Source organism: Antennarius striatus, chromosome 4 (assembly GCF_040054535.1).
Source record: "Antennarius striatus isolate MH-2024 chromosome 4, ASM4005453v1, whole genome shotgun sequence".
Lineage (NCBI taxonomy): Eukaryota > Metazoa > Chordata > Actinopteri > Lophiiformes > Antennariidae > Antennarius > Antennarius striatus.
Window position 1 is genome coordinate 7,480,739 of NC_090779.1, and position 23,188 is coordinate 7,503,926.

At 39.5% G+C, this 23,188-nt stretch overlaps 1 protein-coding gene and 1 pseudogene across 2 annotated transcripts; both read right to left on the reverse strand.

Annotated features, from left to right (window-relative positions):
* Nucleotides 1-2,046: 2,046 nt before the first annotated feature.
* nptna (neuroplastin a) lies at nucleotides 2,047-14,967 on the reverse strand. Of its 2 annotated transcripts, XM_068312713.1 has the most exons (9): nucleotides 14,693-14,967; nucleotides 9,263-9,610; nucleotides 7,761-7,926; nucleotides 7,519-7,613; nucleotides 6,760-6,893; nucleotides 5,802-6,075; nucleotides 4,305-4,326; nucleotides 3,032-3,108; nucleotides 2,047-2,891 (listed from the first exon to the last, which is right to left on the reverse strand). In XM_068312713.1, exons 1-8 carry the CDS (start codon nucleotides 14,772-14,774, stop codon nucleotides 3,048-3,050), a joined length of 1,182 nt encoding a protein of 393 aa, XP_068168814.1. In that variant the 5' UTR covers nucleotides 14,775-14,967; the 3' UTR covers nucleotides 2,047-2,891; nucleotides 3,032-3,047. The 2 variants fall into 2 exon arrangements, with proteins under 2 accessions (XP_068168814.1, XP_068168815.1); XM_068312714.1 differs by lacking the exon at nucleotides 9,263-9,610.
* Nucleotides 14,968-18,794: 3,827 nt separating this feature from the next.
* Nucleotides 18,795-20,340, reverse strand: LOC137593634 (UDP-glucuronosyltransferase 2A1 pseudogene; annotated as a pseudogene).
* Between the last annotated feature and the right edge of the window lie 2,848 nt (nucleotides 20,341-23,188).

Below are 23,188 nucleotides of genomic sequence, written 5' to 3' on the forward strand. Positions count from 1 at the left end.
CTGGTTGTGCGATTCTTCACTGACCTGATCTAAAGCTTGCAGTCATTCAGATGGAAGCGTGGCGTGTTACGATGTGGAGTGAAGCGATGAAGTCATGTGACGTCATTCGATGCCAATTCCAGATTTCCCACCAGAAGCAGACGTCATTTCATTTTACTAAAGCATCTTTATTTTCAAGTCAGTGGTCATGAAATGGTAATGCTTGAATGCAAACGGTCTTTTCTTGGTGTCTCATCACTGAGACGATGATGGTACATATAGATTTGTGTAGTTGTTCATGTATTGTAAATATTTTTTATTCAATATATACTGTAAATATTTATATTCTTTGAGCTCCACATTTAACTTGACTTTTCCAACAGTTTTCCTGAGCTGCTGTTGATGAAATAAAATCTCACCTTAAGGTTCCTCTAAGAGCCAAGAGAATTTCAGTCCAATTGAGGTACTTCTTAATTTTTTGTGTAAAAAAAGTCTTTATTTTCAATTCATGTGGTCACATTACAAGCAAAAAAACAAAAACAAATTCTGCAAGTTTTCAATCTTAATCTCAGAAAAAAAATACGCAGAAAACCATGCAAAAACATGAAGGCTCTCCGTTAGAAGTTAAATTACAACTTGTGAGATTTTAATATGGTTCTTTGAAGACAGGAAGCTGCAGAAGGTTGTACAGTTAAGTCAGGGGTGACATTCAGTTTAGTTTATTAGGTGCACCAAACACTAATCCAACCCCTCCATCACACAAACGTGTAACTAAACACAAAACACCAGCCTGTTGGAGATCTAGTCTCACCACCTGAACGAGAGGTTAATCCATAGACAGACCTACAAATCACTTTTGTCCAAAGTTGTGTTCCATTTTCTTCAGGGTTCACAAAGTCACTGTTTTTATTACTGTTTGAATCCCAGTGGTGAATTAATCCAGGGAAACAACTTTGCCTCATGAGAATCAGCTCTAGATATGATTCCTAAAAAAATGCGACATATCTGTTTTCAGCTGGTGACGAACCCAACACTGACACCGTGGGCCGTCTCACAGAGGAACTCAGACTAGTCCCCGAGTCCTAGCCGAATGCCTTTCATTTTGACAAAGCCTTGTCGGTAAAGGAAGTGTGACTGGCTGAGGTCAGGTTTAACATCAATCCGAGGCAAGGCATGCGTCACAAACATGTTGTTCAATGGGAATATTGATCCGTCACATTCATCAGGTGAATGGATTATTTTACAAAGCAGAAGCAACAGAAATGTTAACATGGGCTCTCTGAGAAAATCTGAAAGGAAGTTCTTTATTGTGTACATAAACAACCGTTTTTTTAATTCAAATTATGGATAGTGGGATTTGTATATACAGTATATGTGTAATCAGTTTGATATTGATAAAATCAACACGCAGGCATAACTTCAGAAACACCAATACCTCAACCCTCGGTCACGTCAATCCCACATTCCCAACACACTTGTTCCTTCCCACACTACAAATTAATTGTTAAATACATTTTGCACATTTATTCTTACATATTCATGAAGATGGTGCATTATGAGGCAATTCATGTGATTAACAAAGACATCTGTCAATTAGCTCATCTGTGTCTTAAAGGCTAGGTCAGCTCTGGTGATACTAAAAATAAAACACAAAATGTATAACTTACATTTGTTTGACAAGTTTGGGTTCATATACACCAAGTGAGAAATCTGTTAATTGAAGTTTATTTTTTTTGTTATTATTCATCTTCTTACCGCTTCATCCGTGGACTCTTTTTTAAAATTATATTATTATTATTATTATTATTATTATTATTATTATTATTATTATTATTATTGTTATTATTATTATTATTATTCCCCCAGATTTCCAGTCTCCTACTGCGAGTTGCTCACAATCTCACTAGATGGTAGTGTTGCCCACATGCTTTATTTTCTCACCCTCCATTGAGACATCCTGCATGCATCGATCACAGCACAACATAAGGTCTGGCATGTTTTTATTGATAAAGAAACAAACATTCTTTTTATGGAGATATTTATTCTTAAAAATGATCATTTGCTTCACATGTCATCGGTTCAGACGTGGGCCTCCTTCGCCCGCTTCACACACACCCGTGGACAATTCATGCAGCTCTATGGTGATCCTACTAGTTTAAAGCTTTGTCACAGAGAAATGAAAAGCTGCAGTGATATCAATATATTGATATGATAATAATTGCATAGGATAATAGCCATGCTGTACAATACACTTAATTATAAAACAATGTTATAATGATTAGTACAGATCTCCTAAAGTCGGTTTATACAGTTTTTCATAATTCTCCACATTAAGTGCATCATATAATATGAATATTTTATAGTCATTCTGATCGTAGTTATAGTCGTAACACATACAGAACATACATATAGTAATTCATCAAGGTTAGAGGGACATTGCAAAGCCCTTAAAATGTAATAGATACTTTCTGGAAAAGTGATGGAGCTGGTACGCAGCAGAATGATAAAACTATACACATCTGTCATACCAGGTTACAGTGGCGTCTTCTTTTACACTGCACAGTTTTGTTTTTCCTCTAGAACACAGATTATCTACATGAAGCCACTTTCAGAGAACAGAACAAAAAGAAAAGCATTTCGTCTTGCATGCATTATCTTAAAGGTAGTAGAAATATTAAAATGATCAGAGGAAATGAGAAAATGATAAATCAGCATGCAGCAACAATAGTTATAATGTTTACAATCCCATAACTGTTCGAGTACCTGCTGACCTCATAAGCTCACACAACACAATCATAAGGCATGCCTCACATAACTCCTCCATAACCAGACTGGTAGAAAAATCCAATGAATGCCTGGTGTGGATTCTCTTCCGGTTTACCTTCATATGGTCAAAACATGTGTGATGCAATCTGCAAAGGGAGAGAAACCTCCTTATAGCAGCAGTTTTCTTTTGACACAAGGCTTGTGGCTCATGCTGTAATGTGTGACTACAGGCATGTAATACAACTGAATTATTAATTAGGCTTCCTCTTAATAAATCAGTACTTACTCGGCAGACAGACTGCTCAGTTTGTGTTCCTCTGCCGGAGGTTCTTGTCTTTGTGGTTGTTGGTTGAATTAGTTTTCCTTTAGCCAGCAGTAAAAAAACAAAATCAGTTCAGATTCCAGAGCGACTGAAAGCTGTTCAGCCATGAATAAAATAAAAACATGCTTTAATCACATACAATCTGGTGATTAGAATAATTAACCAATTGTAAGTAAGCCTCTTAGTTTTTTGTTTTGTTTTTTTACCACAAATGGAGATTTGATATAAAACTGTAGGTTTAAAGGGTGTTCCACTGATTTAACACGGTTCGTCCTGCTCAGGCCGTGAAAACAGCTGTACGTCTGGATGTGGACGGAACTCAGTCAACGACAGAATCCCCCCTTCAATCAATAAGTAACAAAGCAGCTTTAGTACACAACAAACAGCTGGTATGAATCCTCGGTGTAGTGGAGGAGCAGAGCTGGGTTCAGTTATAGCTATTAAACAATTATTAGCATTTCTATTTTTAAAAAAAACAGAAAGGAAGACAAACTGGCTCTTAAGTAGCTTCTATTTTTATTCTTATTTTATTTCTTATCAACTCTGCCAAGGAGGAAGTGTTTTCTCTGGCAATGGTCTGTCTGTTAGACTCTTCTCTGGGTTGCACAAAGAATTTTTGACTTTTATGGATCTGCATAAACCTGGGAGAGTGTTGAGCAAAACAACAATGAAATTGTACAATGGGAGTGGGTCTGGATATATAGGTCAATAAGCTAGATGCAGATGTGATTCCAGATTCTAGGTGTAGGTTTTGTGATCTAGGGTCTCATTGGACATCACAGAACAACTGCTTATAAGTGACAACCTTGGTAATGATAAGGTAATGTAAAGTATTTGCCAACAATTGAAAATTCTGCCAAGCAGACACCTCTTACTTATTACATTTGATTTTACTACATTGTGACCAGGAGGACTTAAAGTTGCCGACATTTATAATATCAACATTAACCTTCCTGTCTGCTTACATTACAGTGTGTTAAAAACCATTTATCTGGCTGATGATATAAAAAGCTTGGTGCTTCTTGAACAGAGCGTCCCTAAAAAAAACACAAGTACATCCAAACTTGATTTCAGATCGTTCCCTGTGATTGATGTCATCGCAATAAAGCGACACAACAGCACCCTCCTTTTATTGTGACTCACATTTGGGAGGTGCAGTGCACCAAGCTCAAAGACATTCAGCTAGCGGACACACCAAACTGAACAAAGATAAACCACTGAGGTGTTTAATACTCACACTGGTCCAGCTGGGTCATCGTCTGCGGCGACAAGGAAAAAAATATGGAGAAATGAAGAGCAAAAAAATAAAATAATTGCAAGGAGGTAGCATAATGTTGATGAGGTGTGTATCTTCTTCAGAAAGCATAAAGGATAAAAACGTGTAGCCGTGACCGACATATGGTGTACGCTTGATTGTGTTCATGTGTCAACGAGACTGTGTGTGTGGAATGTGTTATGGGATGGAAAATAGCAAATAGGAAGCTGTCATGCTGCAGGAAAACTGCCTCATGAGATCACAAACACACAATATGCATTTAAGTACACACTGAAACAGATATTAAAACACAATAAGTAAGTCAAAATAATCACATATCAGAAAATAGTCACATTTAGAAAAATATTGTTGTCATGCACAGAATCCATAAAAAGCAGCTGTTCACTCTAGAGATAAGTGAGAAGACGCTCTATTGGTATCAGCCTCTGCAGGAGTCACTGACGCAGAATCAAACAGTGAAACATGAACTATTTTCAGTTCTTTGGATCGACTTGCATGCTATTTCACCACTGCACTAATCGTGAGTTTGATAAAGATGTGATGATAGCCTTTAAAAATAAAATCTTCTCCAAAACTGCACTCAACACTAATGAGGGATCGAAACAGAGCTGTGCTGTGAACAGGAAGATGATGATGATGAGGCTGAATGCTTGTTGAAATTCGTGAAGCATGCAAAGTCTCACACTTACCACAAATACGGTTTAGGTTGTGCAAGTTAGGAAAAGGGGGAAATGATGGGAGATATTACAACAATCTGTTAAAACACTCAATGGCTAACGTTAACCGGAATTAATGATATGCATTTTTAACATCACACGCAAGATTTCACCGCTTGATCCACGCAAATAAATCCATGTTGTGAACTGATGAGTCTAAATGCTGACTTAAACAGAACAGTCCATTTCTGATGGAGGAATTAACCATGGTGACAAGATATTCCTGTACAGCCACTGATTCATTCGCTGCACATCTAATCAGCATATAACAACATCAAAATTCAGTTTGAGAGGAAAAGGTCACCCAAATATCAATGATGCATCATTTATGATATAGCTGCACTGTTGAAGCACTTAGGATGGGACACACAGGTTGTTTTGCTAAATAGGTGTCTGATGGTCTAGCTTGTAACAGCTTCAGCGTACCGCAGTGTCCCTGGACAGCCATTAATAATAGAAACTGTCCACCTCTGCAACACTATAGTATCATATATCTCATGAATATTAAATGCATGAAATTCTCCTGACAAGACTTGACCTCCAACATTAAAGTCTACCCGTCGGGTCACATCGCCGGACTGAATAATTGAATTCCGTATCGGGTGACTGTGGGAGATGAACGCGTGTCACGCTCACGCTGACGGGGTTTTTGCATAAACTTCAGAAGAGGTCTACGTCAAAACTGAACGATGGAACCGGTCTCTGCTCAGATAAATCAATCACACCACCTCTGGTGACTCACCGTCCTGTAAATCCTCTGGCTTCTTACGCTTCTCATAAACAACGATGATGATGACCAGGATGATGATCTCAGCCAAAACGCCCAGGAGGGGCCACAGAGGGGCCAAGTGACTGCGGACCCTCAACACGGACTTCTCCTCACGGCTGCCAATCATGTTGGTGGCGTTGCAGTGATACTCGCCCGGATCTAAATTGATGTCCAGGTTTGCAATGTGGAGCTCAGTGTAGTTGTCTCTGCTGCTGATGAAGAAGCGACCGGTTGTGTTGTCGATTTCCTGTCAAAGGAGAAGAAAGAAATTTAAAAATGACACTTAGGGTTTTGTAGTGGATACTAGTGAATGTCAATAAAACATGGATGGATGGATGAATCCATGGATTGATGGAAGGATGATGGATTTTATTTTTGCAGAATCCGATTGTACCTTTCAATGGTAGTGATTAGTTCTGCTTTTTGTTTTATTCTTCTCCTTTTTTTTATTTTCAAATTACAATAAATTTCAGAATGAATTCTGACTCAGGTATTGTTTACAACTGAAAACAATTATTTTGAACTATGGCCTTGATAACTTTTAATATGTCAAGTTAGGAGACAATAGGTCTCAATATGTCAGTACGTCATTTCTACTATTTATGATTGATAATATTTTATTATTATAAATAATTTCTGTTGTCAGAAAAACTTTATCTCCTTATCATTTTTTACAATAAGAGGATTTTTTTTTAACAATGGTGGAACTATGGACACTAATGCTCTTTCATGTTTTTATCAATATTGTTATTGCTACCATAAAGGATAAAGAAAACAGACACTTTACTTCAACTAAATGCACCACATGGAATAATAATCAAGTAAACTCTTATTCATTTTTCTAAATGTAGAGTTTGGTGCCATTTTGTTGCATTGGGTTACATTAAACTGCATGTATGTACCTTATGGAGGTTCTTTTTAGATTACATACCCTGTAAACGCCGTTGTCGAACTTGCGCCAGGTCCAGACAGGGTGTGGGTAGCCCACAGACTTACAGTAGAGGACGGCGCGCTGGCCCTCGTTCTTATTCTCACTGCGCTTGTGGCCTGTAATCTCAGGAGCAGCTGCACCAAAATAAGAATGATAATGACTGTCAGAATGCAGTTATTACAAAAGCATTATGCTTGTAATAATGCATTATGCTCTTAATCATAATGTGATGTTAAAAATTAGCTTTTAATGTTTTCATTTTAAATTATTTACTTCAGTAAGCAATATTTATGGCAAACATAAATTAACATTTTCAGCTGGTTGTTGTACATAATGTTGTTTGTGTAAAATCTAATTTACATTTAAATAATTGGAAGAAATATCAGAAATTTATTTAAAAAAAATAGAACTCACAATGAAATAACATTTCATAAGACAAAATCAGGATGAGTAAAAACATCCAGAATAAACATTTCGTCCCTGGGGTCAGGCGTGAGCAGAAAAGGCTGACCAGACTCTGCTGTTGAGACCTAATCTCTGAGCATCAGACAAACAAGACACCATCTGCTGCCACTGAGCCGACCGTTGGATAGATGGAGGTGTCAGGAGCGCCGGCTGCCCCTGAGCAGCCAGCAGAGCCGTTGGAAATCACAGGTCGTCACATGACAGAGCTCAAGTACTCAAGGCCGCTCGGGCCACCTTTATCGGTGACATCTCTGAGGCTGGCTTCCTTGAAAGTAGTAAAGAAGAAACACCTACATTTAACTTCAATGGTGGCGTTGGCTTGTGGGACCGTCTCAAAGGTGAAGACACACATGTACACTCCAGCGTCGTCTCCTCTTGGTTTCTTTTGCCTGCAGAAGAGCGTCATGTCAACTCTGTGTTTACATTTTAGTCACACAAATTTTCACATGCACAGACACACACACACACACACACACACACACACACACACACACACACACACACACACACACACACACACACACACACACTCCCACCTGTACTCAGTATTCTTGTTGGAGGTTCGTGATTCTGGGATCTCCTCCCCATTCTTCATCCAGAAACTCTCCTCGAGGACGCGGCTGCTGGTCAGGTTGCATTGCAGCGTGAAGGAGTCACCTTCCACGGGAAGCGTGGTGTGTTCAGACGTGGAGATTGACGGCTCTGTAAGAGAGGCACGGAGCAGAGGTGACGCTTGCTGGGGCTCAAGGGCGACTGTGTGTTCAATGATGTCAGAAAGTCTGGAAGGACTCAGAAAAACAAGTCAACAGACCAGATTTGTTCCATTTCAGTTAATCAGGTTTCCTTTGTTTTCTCTAAGTGGGAGCTGGATGTGAAACTCTCAGTTGGAGAGGTTCTCTGATTAAATATTATATATATTAGTGTACAAAATGCTGCTTAAAATAGTACTTTAACTCATTATTACTCTGTCCAGTGGATCCAATGATTCTATATTCTACATATTTATATTTATAGTTTCTGTGTTTAATTTAATTTATGGAATAAGATTCTGTACAGGATAAATCTGAAAGGCACATTTTTCTAATTGTTTTTAATGTAGAAATTAATCACACAAGGCTGGAATCTTTAAAACTGTAAGGTGGCAGCTAAACGTAGATCCACCTCTAAATGAAGGCCTCATGCTGGGAGCCTCAGAGGGAACTCAGCAGCTCTCCTGGCTTGAAACGCAGAGATTAAATCTCTGATAGAAACTCTACACACACTGGCATCTGGGTGAAATTCAACCTGTGGAAAATCCTCACATGGATTAAAGTTTAACTCCATCTTAATTGGAGTGTTGTATTGTGCTTAATCCTGATTAACTACATCCTGTTTGTACATGTGCGTACATGTGAACTGCTCAATTTGAGTGGTAGCAAACTGCAGAGTGCCTCAATCATCTTGATTATCAAATTAGTTTTAACTAATAAACTTACTTATAATTTGTAAATATGGTTTGAAAGAAATTCTGTTAAAATGCTACCGAAAGCAAAGTAATTCATCTCCATAAAAAACATCCAAAATATGTGGAATGATCCTAAGAAATTGGTAAAATTTCTAGTTTTTAGTTTCTATCAAGAGTTTTAGTTGATTTTAGGTTTTTTTTGGGGGGGGGGGGGCTTGTTAGTGGTTATTCACAAGGTCAAACTGAAAATAACTCAGTCTGCATGACAAAAGACAGAAAGAAAACTAGTTGAGACGATAATAGTAATCAAAATTACACATTATATTATATGATATCACTGAATATAATAATATTCAGTTCATGAAATGGAAATATAACAGCTAAAAGGAGATAAACTGAAACAGGGAGTGTAATGGGACCAGGATGTGATGGAGCTCTACGGGTTCAAGGTCATACATATACGTGTTCTCCATGTGGAGGGGGGTGCACTACAGAGGTGCACTACAGAGAGGCTGGAGGGGGGCAGAGTCACACGGGAACTGTTCAGCCTGGATCTAGAGGGGAGTTGGGGGTTCTTCTGCACCGACCACTCACTCTGAAGCACTGATATTGTGGCCTGAGCGCGGATCCAGGTCGTGGCTGGGTTTTGGTGCAGGTCATTACGTCGTGGATCATTACTGGCTCTGCACTCATATGTTCCAGAATCATCCGGCGTGAGCCGAGACACGCCCAACACGCTCACACCGTTGGTGCCATACGCCGTGTTGATAGACACCCGCCGCTTACGGGCGCCGTCCCACAGCTGCCTGAAGGAATCGGCTCGGTTGATCTCCGAGTACCACCACTGGATTTCAGGGGTAGGGTTTCCCACTACGTCACAGTACAGCTCAAAGGTGTCACCCGTGAGCTTAGTCTCAGAGAGAGGGGATTTCACAAAGCCCGCTGTCGGCGGTGGTGGAGGAGGTGTTGGTAGCAGCATAAGCCCCAAAAAAAAAGAAGAAAAAAAAAGGATGGAAACAGAAGGAAACAAGAGGGTGAATTCAGTGGGAAGAGGAGACAGAAAGACAAAAGCAAAAGAAGATGATGTGAAATAATCAAGAAGACAGAAAAATAAAGCAAAAACTCAAAAAAGGTTGATTCAACAACAGAAACAAAATATAAAATATGCATGTGCGTTTAACTTCCATTCTTTTAGCTTTCATTATTAATTGATTAGTTTGTGAATTTTTCCACAAAGGCAGCTTAGTTTGACACAGATGCGATAGTTCCAGGGTGGTCTGACTCTCAAACTGTGACTCCTTGCTTATTAAATTTACCCCTAGAATTCAGAACCACCTTGGAATCGCTGTCAGGAAGAAAAACACTTCAACACTAACGGTGGTTTTCTTCATCATCAGTAACTTTTAAAGAGATCAAATGTGGCATCAGACAGAATCCACACAGTTTCAGCTACACTTTGATTGTATTTACTGTATGGATCATAAATAATGATCTCACTGTCGTCAGTGAGCCCAATAAAGGGAAACATTCAGCATCACATCATGAATATTGGGGGATAAAAGCGTTGACAGCAAAACTATAACGTCGTCAGAGAAGGTAAAATGCATGAAGTGAAACATGCCCATCACGGTTTTGTGTAAACTACGTTGACAAACTAAAATTTATTTGGAATGAACAAACAAACTCTAACCCGACTGTCAGACAGACCTGAGATCTGTTTCATTCCTCCATGACTGCTGCTGTTCCTGAGGAGCCTTAATTCACATCTGCATTCTGGGATGTCCTTGACTGCCTTCACTCGCTCAGTTTTATCCATTTAGTGGAATCATAAGAGCTAAAAGTCCTCCAGATGACCTTGTCGTTTCCAGCACATCTTGTCTACACATAACGGGATTCAGAAGGAGAAGCTTCAGAGAATCTGTGCTGTCAATCTTTCTGGACCGATGTGCTGCTGCTTTGAACTACGTGCTATAAAAATGAAACCATTGATCCTGGCTGCACGGAGAGGGGGAGGAGGTCCGTAGTCATGAGTCTATACGGTCGGTGGTGAGGATGGGAATGAGAGGAGATTTATAGAAACTGCAGAGCTGGGTCTCTGGGGAGCGTGTGGGCGCACGGTGATGGACCCTCCCCTCCTCCATTTCCATAGAAGAACTGCACGGCAGCAAAGTAGGAAGAGGAACAAGCAGGCAGCCAACCAGACCCCAGCTAGAACGCCCTTCACCATAAAGAACCCAGATTACTGCAGGCCCATATGGATTTCTCTATATGCTCGCTTGCCTTTTATTAGGTTCAAGAAGAAACACCCAAACAGGACTGGGACTGGAACTAAAACCTCAGCTCCTGACACAGAACTGCTGAGAGACACATCCTGCCACCTCACATATCTGGGTGGATTTAAAGTGCTGAGCGCGTAGCGCTGACGCTGCACGCCACCGTACTGGACACATCTGAATGATGTCACTCACAGCAAGCTGATATTAGCTTCGTGCTAGCAGTGCTGCACGTTTGAGGTTTAGCATGTCTTTAAGTCATCCTGATCATCCACATATTCTAAACCACTGGAGGCCACAGCCAAAGAAACCCTTCAGTTGTTAATTACTGTCATTCTTGAGACATGAAAATAAGTGTCAAACAAGTGTTTTAAAGGCTCATTACACCTTTGAATTATTTTAACTCAGCTGAAAGACATTTTTTTAGTACTTCATCTACTATTGAATGATCTGTCAGAGGAATTCTTTAATGGCACCGCTCTAAAAAAAAATGTCTTCAAATGCTGTTTAGTGCTTCTATTTTTAAGCCCTTATTTAAATTTCTAGGCTCTTGACGAAGACACCCACCGAATGCTTTTGTGATTTACCAATTATATTTTTGTATTTCTATGGCAATAGACTAACAACAAAATACCAGCTCAACAAGATCGCGGTCTGATTTTCAAGTACATCTTTTAAACTGTGTGTTTGTCCTTTAACACAACTGTGCACATTTTTGAGGAACGAAGCAGGATCTCTTGCTAATAATTATGCAAACACACTCAGTGTAATGTTGTGGGGGCTCTGCCATCTTCTGACGATATCCGCCTCCAAATGAGTTCACATTTTTAATCATTCCATTATTGTGCTTTCAGTTTGTTTATGCATGCTTTTCATTTGGAATGTCTGGGAAGCACTTCTTTGATTTCTCTTTCTTTTAATCTTATTGTTTCTGTATTTACGATAGAAAGCTGAATCTGGAATCAGTCCTCCCTTCCAAACAGACATGTCCATGTCTGGTAAAACTGTCAGAATCATTAATCCTGCTGTGAAACCAGAAATAATTAGTTAACACCCTAATCACACACCTTTCTATAATCAATGGAGACTGACATGAGTTTGAATTTATGCTAATTTGTGACTCGTTGTTCAAATCAAACAGCACAACCTGACAACAGATGGCCCGGAATAGTCATGACTGTTTCACGGTACATTTTCTCAGTATCCTCTGATGAATCCGTTCAAACCATAAGCAGCTACAGCCCCTGTCCCGATCAAAAACTGTTGCATTGCAAGCTGAGTGTCTGATGGGCTTCTAAATGGACGTTGTATTGGATCACCAGTGAGGCCGGACCCACAGAGACAGCAGGACATCCGTTCAGAGACGCTACAGAAAGCACATGATCCAAGCATTCACATAGAGCTCTGGAAATAAAGAACAACTGGGCAGTCAGAGAATACAACATCCCGCAACACCCCTGAATACAAAATTTTACCCTGAAAAGAAGGAGAAGACCCTGACCTACTTTCATAGTTCAGGGTCATTAGAAGAACCATGATCCTGTAACTAGTGCAGTCTACAGTTAGTTAGTATGCACACATGTAACAAAGACCATAGATCAAAGCACTAGCTGAATGATGTAATAAAGAATGGTGGACGGACGGACAAGCACACACTGACAATTACTATACATCACCGCTTCGCGAGATGTAATTAGCTATTACATCCTGTAATAATGTGATGTATTGTAATTTCAGTATTTGTCCGTTCGTCTGTTCGTTAGTCCACCAAATATCTTCGCAACCGCTGCAGATAGAAAGATGAAAAAAAAAACACATTACTCGGGCAGCAAAGGGGATGAAAATGAGATGATGACCTTGACCTTCAGAAAACTGGGTCAGGGTCAAATTTTAACTTTTGTACACTCAGGAACCAGATAAGGTAGAAAGACGAGGGAGGAGGCCAGTGTGAGTAAGACCATAGATCAAATCTAGTGCTTTGATCAATGACAGTAGGTTAGAGCACTAGTTTTGATCTTGGACCTGCGCAAGTAGGTCACGTTAAAATTTTGAATTCAGGGGTGTCGTGGGATGTTGCAGTCTGTGGCTGCATTGGTTGTCGTTTATGTCTCGGATTGAATCAATTTATTTTTACACACAGTCTGTGTGGATTTTCATACATCCAGTTAATAAAATGAGCACTGAGCAGTGGAGAAGTTCATTACCACTCGTTGGATGTCACATGTGGCATTTTAATTTTAAAAAAATTTTTAAAAACACTCCTAGAATAACCAAGGAGAATAATAATTAGATTTTTTCATTGTTGCTAATAATAAACATGTGACCCTACTGCAATTAAATCAATGGATCATTCTAAGTTATTTCATTTTCCCAAAATAACTGTGTTCCACTGACAGATGCAACAGTTGCCTGATTCTATTTCAAATGACGTTTGTCAACACCCACATCCTGTCCGTCCATACGTCTCTCCTGTCGACACGGATACATCCACAGAATGGCAGTGAGAACAGACAGAACAGCGACACAAACAAACCAAATGAGAACAGAGCGTAAATGGAATACATCAGGTATTGTTGAACAGAGACAGACCATCCCAGCTAAATACACATCCCATGTGTCTGTATATTTAATGTGGATGTATCCATGCCAACCTAAGGTATATTCTTGCGCAGCGTTTCCTGTTTTTTTGGCAAATGCTGCATTTCTTGACTCAGATGTACAAAAACGATAAAAAACAAACTATACACTCACGCCATCGGCTTACGTATTGCATATTTTGTTTGGAAAGCATTTAAACAACTAAAGAAGACAACAACGAACTGTCACACAATCTTAGATGAATTTGTGTGAGAGTTGACTGAAGAAGACATGTTAGGAGTGGGTGTGTGGAAGTCTGTAGAAAGAGATGTGTAAATCCCTACACATGGACGCCTCCAAGGAGAACCATGGCCGAATGGATCCTCTCTCATTCTCACCCCATGCCTCCAAACGAATGCGAGCTGCCCTTGGACAACACATTCAAATAGCTGAGACAGGTAAACACTGAGCTGCACTGCAAGCAGGGATGCGATTTAGGAGAATAGGGCCGTCTGAAGAAACCTCGCTGGCCAATCGGTGTCATTCTGCAGCGTAGCACATCTCAGCAATGGGTTAAAAACAGTCACTGTTGCAAGAGGAATTAAAGCTATGGTTCCCAGTGCAGCATCTCCGCTCTATAAATAGAAACATGCAGCAAAATGGACTGATTCTATTTCCAGAGCAGCACTTCTGAAGGTCCTCCATCTAATTACACCGGGCTTCATGTGCTGTCAGAAGGACCTGCACTGCTGCAGAGAAGGATCTCTCCCACTAAGTGTTGGATTCCTGAGCTCTCTCCTCACATTCCTGAGCTGGAAGAAGTGCGCTTCCTTTTTTGTGTGATTCATCCACCTGATCCCTGAACTGATGAGCAGAACTTGTCGTTTCTGATTGAGCGGTCCCACAATTTAAAGGACATTTTAGGGGCATCGCTCAGGCCTCCGTGAGGCCCACTCAGATCAGCGGAACACGGGTTGAATGAATGATTTATTAACCCCTCATAAGAGGCAAAAACAGCGTTTCAGTCGATCCAAAATCTGTTTCTTAGATGGTTATTTGAGCGTCTTGTAGAGATTTATTATAAATGCAGGAATGCGGCGACATCCCCACTCAAAAACCTGCAGTCACGCTGAACGGCCGCATCTCTGCTCCGCCGGGAGCGCACCTGTCCTACCGTTTTGCGAGGAGACGGACTGCAGCATCAGGGCTCCGAAGATCGCCGCGGAGAAGGACATGACTGCAGCTCCAGGTACCATCTCAGAGGGAGGATGCCGGGAGGTGACCTGAGCCGGCTGTGATGATGATGATGATGATGATGGTGGTGGTGATGATGATGATGATGCGCCTTGGATTCTTCCACACTCCCCAGTCGAGTCACGCAGAGATGAAGTGTCGCTGGGCAGACCGGGGGAAGCCTTCCCGCTGACGCCACCTGTGCTCTCTGCTGTGTGTCAGCCGGTGCGGACAGGGAACCACTTCACTCACCACCAGCTCAGCGCCAAATCTCGCGAGATCCTGGACGAGCGTAAAAAAGCGCAGCGCGTCGTGAAGAGGGAGAAATTATTTCTATGAAAACAATTAACAAAATGGACGCTATGATTCAAGCAAGATAAGTTTTTTTTATAAAGTTATAAATTAAATGAATGAGCCATGACGTTAATAAATTAATAAAGTTTTCTGATTAATCATAAAATGTTCCATAATTGGGATCCACACATTTACTTTAATCTGTATTTTATAGTTCTGATTATTCCCTTATTCATTTTTTCCCATATTTTTTTATATATCTCTACATTTTTCCATCAATTCTTACGTCAAAATTATTTTCCCTGCAAAGGACCCTCAAATTAATTTCCTACATTAGCAATGTGTTCTGTTTTGTTTCAGGGTTCTTCATGCATCATGCAGCTGAAGGGTTTTTCATGGTTAATCAACTTGTCTGCAGATGGATTATAATGTGCGCAGAATGCTTGACTACCATCAGTGTCCATGAAGGTTCACCATGGTTCCATAGCTAAGAAAAAGCAAATTCAATGTGTTTGTCGATTTTTGTCCAAATGTTTCCTTATGCTTCTCTTGTAAATTACAAGAGCTACACGTCTTTAGAAAACAGCTATATGTGACGTTAAATTTGATTACTTGTTTTTTTTAAATCAAACAATTCATCAAATTTATTACTGGAATGAAGTTAGAAATCTGACTGTCACTGATTGCACTGCAAAACTTTATAACTTGTGCAAAACACAAATTTATGCAACTGGATGAAGTCTTACTTGATAAATAATTGGCTAAATGCTGACAAATGCTAGAAAGGGTCCTGCGTTACCAACAATTAGCTGTTAGTTTAGCAGTGAGTAACCCTATGTGTCCACTAGAAAACTCAAATCATCTCGCTCAGGCAGTACAGAAAGAGGAAATCAGAGTGATGGCCACAAGGTTATATTCTCCATAAAATCTGACCCCCAGTAGAGTCCTGGTCAGAGCCTCTAAATCACGTCAGCTGTGAGGTAGTGGTGTGCCTGATATTTTAATCATGTGTACCTGTCAAACATGTGGGGTGTTTTCTCATGTTTTATATATCAATGTTCTCATATTTAACCCACCATGTACCATGTTTGACCCAACAGATTGCTAATCACAGTTATATTCTATTTCAGTGATATTCATCATACACATTGAAATGACAAAGTTGAGCTATTGTAGCATCCTGTGTTTCAGGTTCATGGAAAGAAAATATCAAAACTATACATTGGTGTTCGAACTGATATTTGAGCTCTGGAATCTTTCGACAAATTAGATCATACCTCATCAAAAAGCCTTGTAATTCAAATTATTGTTTACATATATTTTAGATAAACAGGAAGAGATTGTCCGTGTATCATTAAATTAGCAAATTTTTAGATACTGCTTCTTTGGACTATTTAAACATACATCTCAGGAAACTGCTGATAATAGGTTTTATGGCCATATATGTTTCCACATTCACCTGATGTGCCTTTGCTTAAAATAAGACAGCCTTAAAACACCTTGAAGCATTTTATCATACATCATTTTGATGCCCCTCAGGAAGGCAAGACATCTTGGATCATTAACGCTTCCTTTTCCACAGATTGACTGAACAAGCAGGCCTATAATTTGTCTCAAAGGTCAAGCAGTTTTTCAGGCCAGATAAACCCTGGCCTCACCAGGACCTGGGGCTTTAAGTAGACTTTTAATCCTATTTCTCTTAAATATAGGGTAATGGGAGCTTCACACATGCAAGACGGTGTAACTTCATGTCTACGAAGCTGCTGCTAAGCAGAGCTGTGCAGGTCAGTTCGTTCCTTGTTATTCTGAATTTCTGAAAGCTATCTAAATGTTCTATTTCAGTGTGTGACGGAGAGATCAAGATTTACAAAATGACATCAGAGTTGAGGAAAAGAGTAGCTATTTAAATTTTTACAGTCACTGCTCTATTAAAGTTGTTACAGCAGCTTTTTAAAAATGTCTCTTCGCCCAGAGCCCATGAGTGTGATCAGTCAGCCAGGAACTGTCAGATTGCTGACGTCATCAAATCCTCTTTTGAACACATCAAGGATATAAAATTTCTTAAACATCTGTCAAATCAGGGACACATCTACTAATGTCGTTTTGTTACAACTGCTGTGCTCCAGGAAAGGGAATTCCCATGCTGACAGAGGGTAAAAATATTCCAGGTGCGCTTCAGATATGGAATATCAGTATATCCAGTAAACAATCTGGGTCCAAATCCAATGAACAGTGCAAAGCAAGCAAACAGTTTATTCAATATTTCCTGTCTATTTTGATTTTGTCCACTGGTGTATGTTAGTGACAGCATCAAACATCAGACAGATAAATGAATATTGCTAAAGACCAAAACAGACATTGATTGAGAACCAATAGTGGACCCCTACAGACCAATTGACCTCTACTCTATATCTATAGGAGACATCAGGGGACAAGTGTCTACTAACAAATTAGCTCTGCTCTAGAGCCACATGCAGTCAGGTCTGTGTCTATTGGTTGTCTTGGAGTATTCTGTCCTCTAGTGGTCAAAGAGTTAAAAGAACTACTGCTCTATGGACACACCGAAGCCGACCAGGGCCCATCCTTAGACATCTCAAATAAAAGTTGACACATGACTGATTTAACAATCTGAATACACACGGTATTGCAGTACTCCAATGAATGTGATTAGTTAGATGTTGGATGAAACACACCGGATGCAAAGAAAAGCAAGAGTTTAGATTTGTGTTAACTGAACCTGTTTTTCCTGGACATCATGTGTCGTGGTGCTATCCCATTTTCACACAAATACATATCGCTTTAAGTCTGATCATGTGTGATGGCAGCACCTTTGAGGATTTCATAGATTTATGATAGATTTGTTTTCTCCCCATGGATTCCATTTTCCACTGTTGAAAATTTGGGATGTAATAATGGTCTACCTTTCAGACAATGAAAGCCTGAAAATTTGTGTAATATGATGGAACTTTTCTTTTTGTATAGTTCGATAGATAGTTGTTGTTGTTTTTGTGTTTTTTGTTTTATATACTGTGGACTGATTATGATCTGCTGAGGGATACTCTAGTTAGGTTTTGATGTTTTTAATGCATATATACTGTATGTGTGTACAGGCCCTGGACACACAGACACACACACAGGGGTTTCATGGGTGGTTGTGAATTGGAAACCTTATAGAGAATTTCAGGAGCCAGTTGCTTCTCACTCAAACTTTTTTATTGCCATTTTTGTCTGGTGCTCCACAACTGTTTTACTTTTGATTTGATACTTTTTTGATACTTTGATACTTTTGACTATGGGTATGTATTATGGAATGCATTACATTTTGTAAATTCACAGATAGGAAATTACAAAATGTATTGCATCATGTTGAAAGCTTAATGTATTAATGTCCTTAATCTTAGTCATCTTTTTGGGTTTACATCGTGCAACAACAGTTTCTGTTCAATTATTTCTAATACTTGGCATTGACAAAATGACACAGCAAGTAGATAGACTGATGAGAAAAGTCTGGGATCTAAAGTATTTGTCATGATAAATGCAGCACTTTAATGCTTGTATATGTGAGATTTAAAATATCTAATTCAAACTTAAAACAACTGGAATACTATTTGTGAAATATCACACTAGATTGTGTGTATTTGAGTTGGGTTACAAATACGGTACATATGGCCTTTCAATGCTTTTTAGATTGAGCTTTATTCATGAAAACAGAACTTTTGATATGATACATACATAATAATTATTTGGGAATGGTTGGAATTTACGATTAAAGTCAACATTTTACTTTTCATTTCACTGACATTTAACTTTGTTCCTAACAAATATTACCCTCCACAGCAACCTTACAACTGAAACACAGATGAATATTATTAATAACACAACTGCTGATAAAGTAGCAATGACATCAACAGAGTTGTAAACAAACCAGGACATTTTGATGGACTGTGCCTTCAGATGAGGAGCTCCTTTATGTCTTATGACATATTCCATCCAGAACACAGCCTGGTCCAGTGGTTTCATCGGCTGATCTTTGTGCAGTCTTGAGAGTGTCTGCATGTTTTCTCTGTATGAGGAATCGTAAAGAACTGTCTTTACGGCATCTGCAAACATATGTCTATCGAGCATGGAGATATCCACAATCACAGCTCCTCCCTTTGCTCGGATTCTGGACAAATTATCAGGCTGATCATAGAGCAAAGGAAGTCCGACCACTGGAACACCGTGATAGATTGCTTCCTGAACTCCATTAGTTCCTCCATGGGTCACAAACACTCTTGTTTTTGGATGTCCTAAGAGATTGTTTTGTGGTAACCAGTCAAACATTAATGTGTTATTCCCAAGGTTAGCTGGCCTTTGTCCCACATACCTCCACACAACTTTCTGAGGCAACAGGGCAAAGGCTGCTGCAATCTCCTCAGTGACATGTTGAGGAAGCTTCCCGACTAAAGTCCCTAAGGTCATCAGAATAACGCCATGTTCTCCAGAACTCTGGACAAATTCCTCCAAATCTGCAGGTAGCGGCTTTGGGGGCTTGCACTGAAAACCACCCATGTAGACTATATTTGGCATTGTTGGGCGTGGAAATTCAAAGACAAAATCATTCCTCATGAGCCATATATCAGCATCCAGGAAAAATGTGGAGTAATCCACATCAGGGCCAAAGTATTTCTCAACCAGTGGTTTATAGTGACGTTCTGTGAAGTAATACTGTGAGTACATCCCAATGAAATAAGCCAAGACATTTGACAGCCTTTGAGGGAAGGTCATCTTATCTGTAAATTCTGTAGCAGTGAAAGGAATGTATGACAGAGGTGAGGGAGCGATGACAAAATGAGCTTCACCTTGAATGGTCCACCTCACATTATACACAAGAGGAATTTTGAGCTGACGTGCAAGCATCGCTCCACCACCAAAGGCGGGGTCAGTCAAAACCACGTCATATTTGGCCTTGTGTAAAGACTGCATGAGGTGTTGATCTTCAAACATCTGAGTGATCATCTCATTCATTCCTTTATGTAGGTGAAGGAACTGCTCCACAGTCAGCATTTGACACTCAATACGATTCTTGATGCGAGACCAAATAGAAGTATGCGTATTCTGGAGCCGGAGCTCCAGCTGTTGAGACATATAGGTTTCGAAGTTTTGCTCAAATCCATTAGGGCTGGTAAGAGTGACAGAGGTGTAGAGAGGAGACTTTTCACTGATGTACCAGCTATCAGAAGCCCGGATCACTGTGACATCGTGTCCTTTGGCATGCAGTTCCATTATGAGCACTTTCATGTTTACCCAATGGCTTCCATCCAATGGAAACACCAGGATTTTACCCCCAAATGAACTGGGAGCTTGTATGCACAGTAGGATAAAGGTGATCACAGAGGAATGGAGCGCCTGCATGACGAAGTCCTAGAGAGACTGAAAAACATACAAAAGTAGGTCATCCGTCTCTCTCTGTTCATCCATTAGAAGTGTCTGGTATTATTTGTTATTACACACACAGACACAGACACACACAGACACACACAGACACACACAGACACACACACACACACACACACACACACACACACACACACACACACACACACTCACACACACCTTCATATAAGCCAACTTTTTTGTAGTACATTTATCCGTGTTACTTGTCTGTGCCTGGGCTGCTTTATTTGCATTCGCCATTGTTCCTGTTAGATCCTTATGTAAGTCTGTTTCCCAAGCTTTAAATTAACAATCAGATGTGTCATAGGGGAAGGTTGTTAGTATTTCATTCGGTCATTTTCACGACCGCTTCATCCGCTGTCGCAGGTCGCAGGGAGCACGGTGCACTGGCGTCGTGTCCGGAGTTTCCCCCGCCTCACGCCCTAAGCCAGCTGGGTTAGTAAATCTTAAAATTCAGAAATGATACCCTTCCCAAAAGAATACTTGCAGACATGCAGGCAAAGGTTTTTGTTTTGTTCTGATTAAATTTATTATTCGGAATTTAAAAAAAGTATCCGTGAAGGATTTGATATTTATTAGTCAGTTATTTCAGTGTACGCATATTCCCACTGTTAGCACAAATGTCTTTCACTTGATTTACTGTACTCCTCCTGGTGCCTAAATTAAAAAAAACATCAGCTTTACCGAACTCGTGAATAATTTGTTCTTACAGCTTCTGCCTCTATTGCATTTGCCTCTTCTATTAGAGTAGAATTGGCTTCTTCTCTTTTTTTTTCCCCTTTTCTGTTTGGCCGGAGTAAATGTTATTTCATCCTCCGTTCACCGAGGAGTGACAGACATGTCTGAGTGCACCATCATAAAAGAAATCCACATTTTACTTTTGATAATTTAAGTATATTTTTATGAAAATTTTATTTGAATCACAGATTTCAACTTGTAATTCATATGGTTTTACTGTTGCTATGCCAAACAAATGTCTGCTAATATTGATGAGAGTTACACAAGAAACAATAATCAGCAATCTAAATTAAAAATTAACAATTACCATTTTTTTCAAGTGATTGACTTAATGGTTACGACTTTCACAGAGAACTGTAAACTGTATGTTTAAACAAAAACACATAATGTGCCATGACTGCTTTTACTTCATAAGCATAACATAATTTTTTTAACACTTACCAAAATCCCCAAAGATTATACAATGTCAAAAATGGAATTGAAGTGTCGCTGATTTCGTTAGATTGAGGGTATTTGCACGGATGAAAATGAAGAGCAGAGAATACAATCCCTCCAAAGGCATGACTAGCTGCCAAGTAATGAACTATGTACCTGTTCATGCTGTAGAATGTTTGCACTGCTGAAGATAAGGGCCCTGTTGTATAGAGAACTACAATGTGCAGCTGTGAATATGGCAGCACGTATAGTGCCTTGCGAAAGTATTGCCCTCCCCCCAAGCCTTTTTGACATTTTGACACATTTCAGGCTTAAAACTCAAAGATAACAAACTGAAAACATTTTAAAAGAATCAACAACATGTGAGACACAATCGTGAGGTGGAACCAAGTTTATTTAACGTTTTATATTGTGTTTAGAAATAAAAACTGAAAAGTAGGACGTGCAAATGTGAGACCAAATGACACACAGGTGCATTCTGTTAGTCATTGTTGTCATGTAGGTCAATATTGGATCATTCAGAAGTCATCAGGGAACTCCTGGAGTCGGCTGGCTGAGCTGAGAGAACAGGGGGCCAATACTTCTGTGTATCCTACTTTTCAATATTTTTTTTATTTCTAAACACAATATAAAATGTTGAATAAATTTGGTTCCACTTCACGATTGTGTCTCACATTTGTTAATTCTTGAAAAAATATTTTCAGTTTGTTTTCTTTAAGTTTGAAGCCTGAAATGTGGCAAAATGTCCAAAAAAATTTGTGGGGGCCAATACTTTCGCAAGGCACTGTATGTATGTGTGGTGCCATCTAGTGTCAAGCCAGTGCAGTCAACAATGATAAAGCTCATGTTGTTTCATTTAACAGGGCAATAATATTAACCAGCCTAAGTTGGTATATACAGTATGTATTAATTTATTGATGTTTTCCATTCCTACTAATTAAAACTGAACCTCAAGCTTTATATTGGGTTCTTGCTGGAGGCTTCTGAGACCCTCAATGAAAACCACTGCTTCAAAGTAGCAGAAGAATATTTTATAAATTTATTATTATTAATGTACTACATGATGCATATTTTGTTTGATGTAAAAATAAATTTGTAAGAGTTCTGATCACCGTCCTTCTCAAGGTTCTGTCTTCTTGTGCTGTACATTTTATATTGCATATTTACTGTACATTTATATACATAACTCACATTCCAAAAAAGTTGGGCCACACTGTAAAATATGGATAAAACAGAATGCGATCATTTTCATTTTAATATTCACTTCAATTAAAACCCTTACATAATTTATCTAACTTTATTTTACATTTTTGTAAATATATACGGAATTTCATACAAGCAACAAGTTTTCCCTGTCTAAACTTTGACGGTAGTAGAAACACAAGACCATAACACCATCAAAAGATTCAGAGATTTTGGAGAAGCTCTGCATGTAAGGAGGACGGATGAACACTGAACGCCTGTGACCTTCGACCCCTCAGGCAGCACTGCATCACAAACCAACCTGATTCTATGAAGCTTTCCAATCTACAGT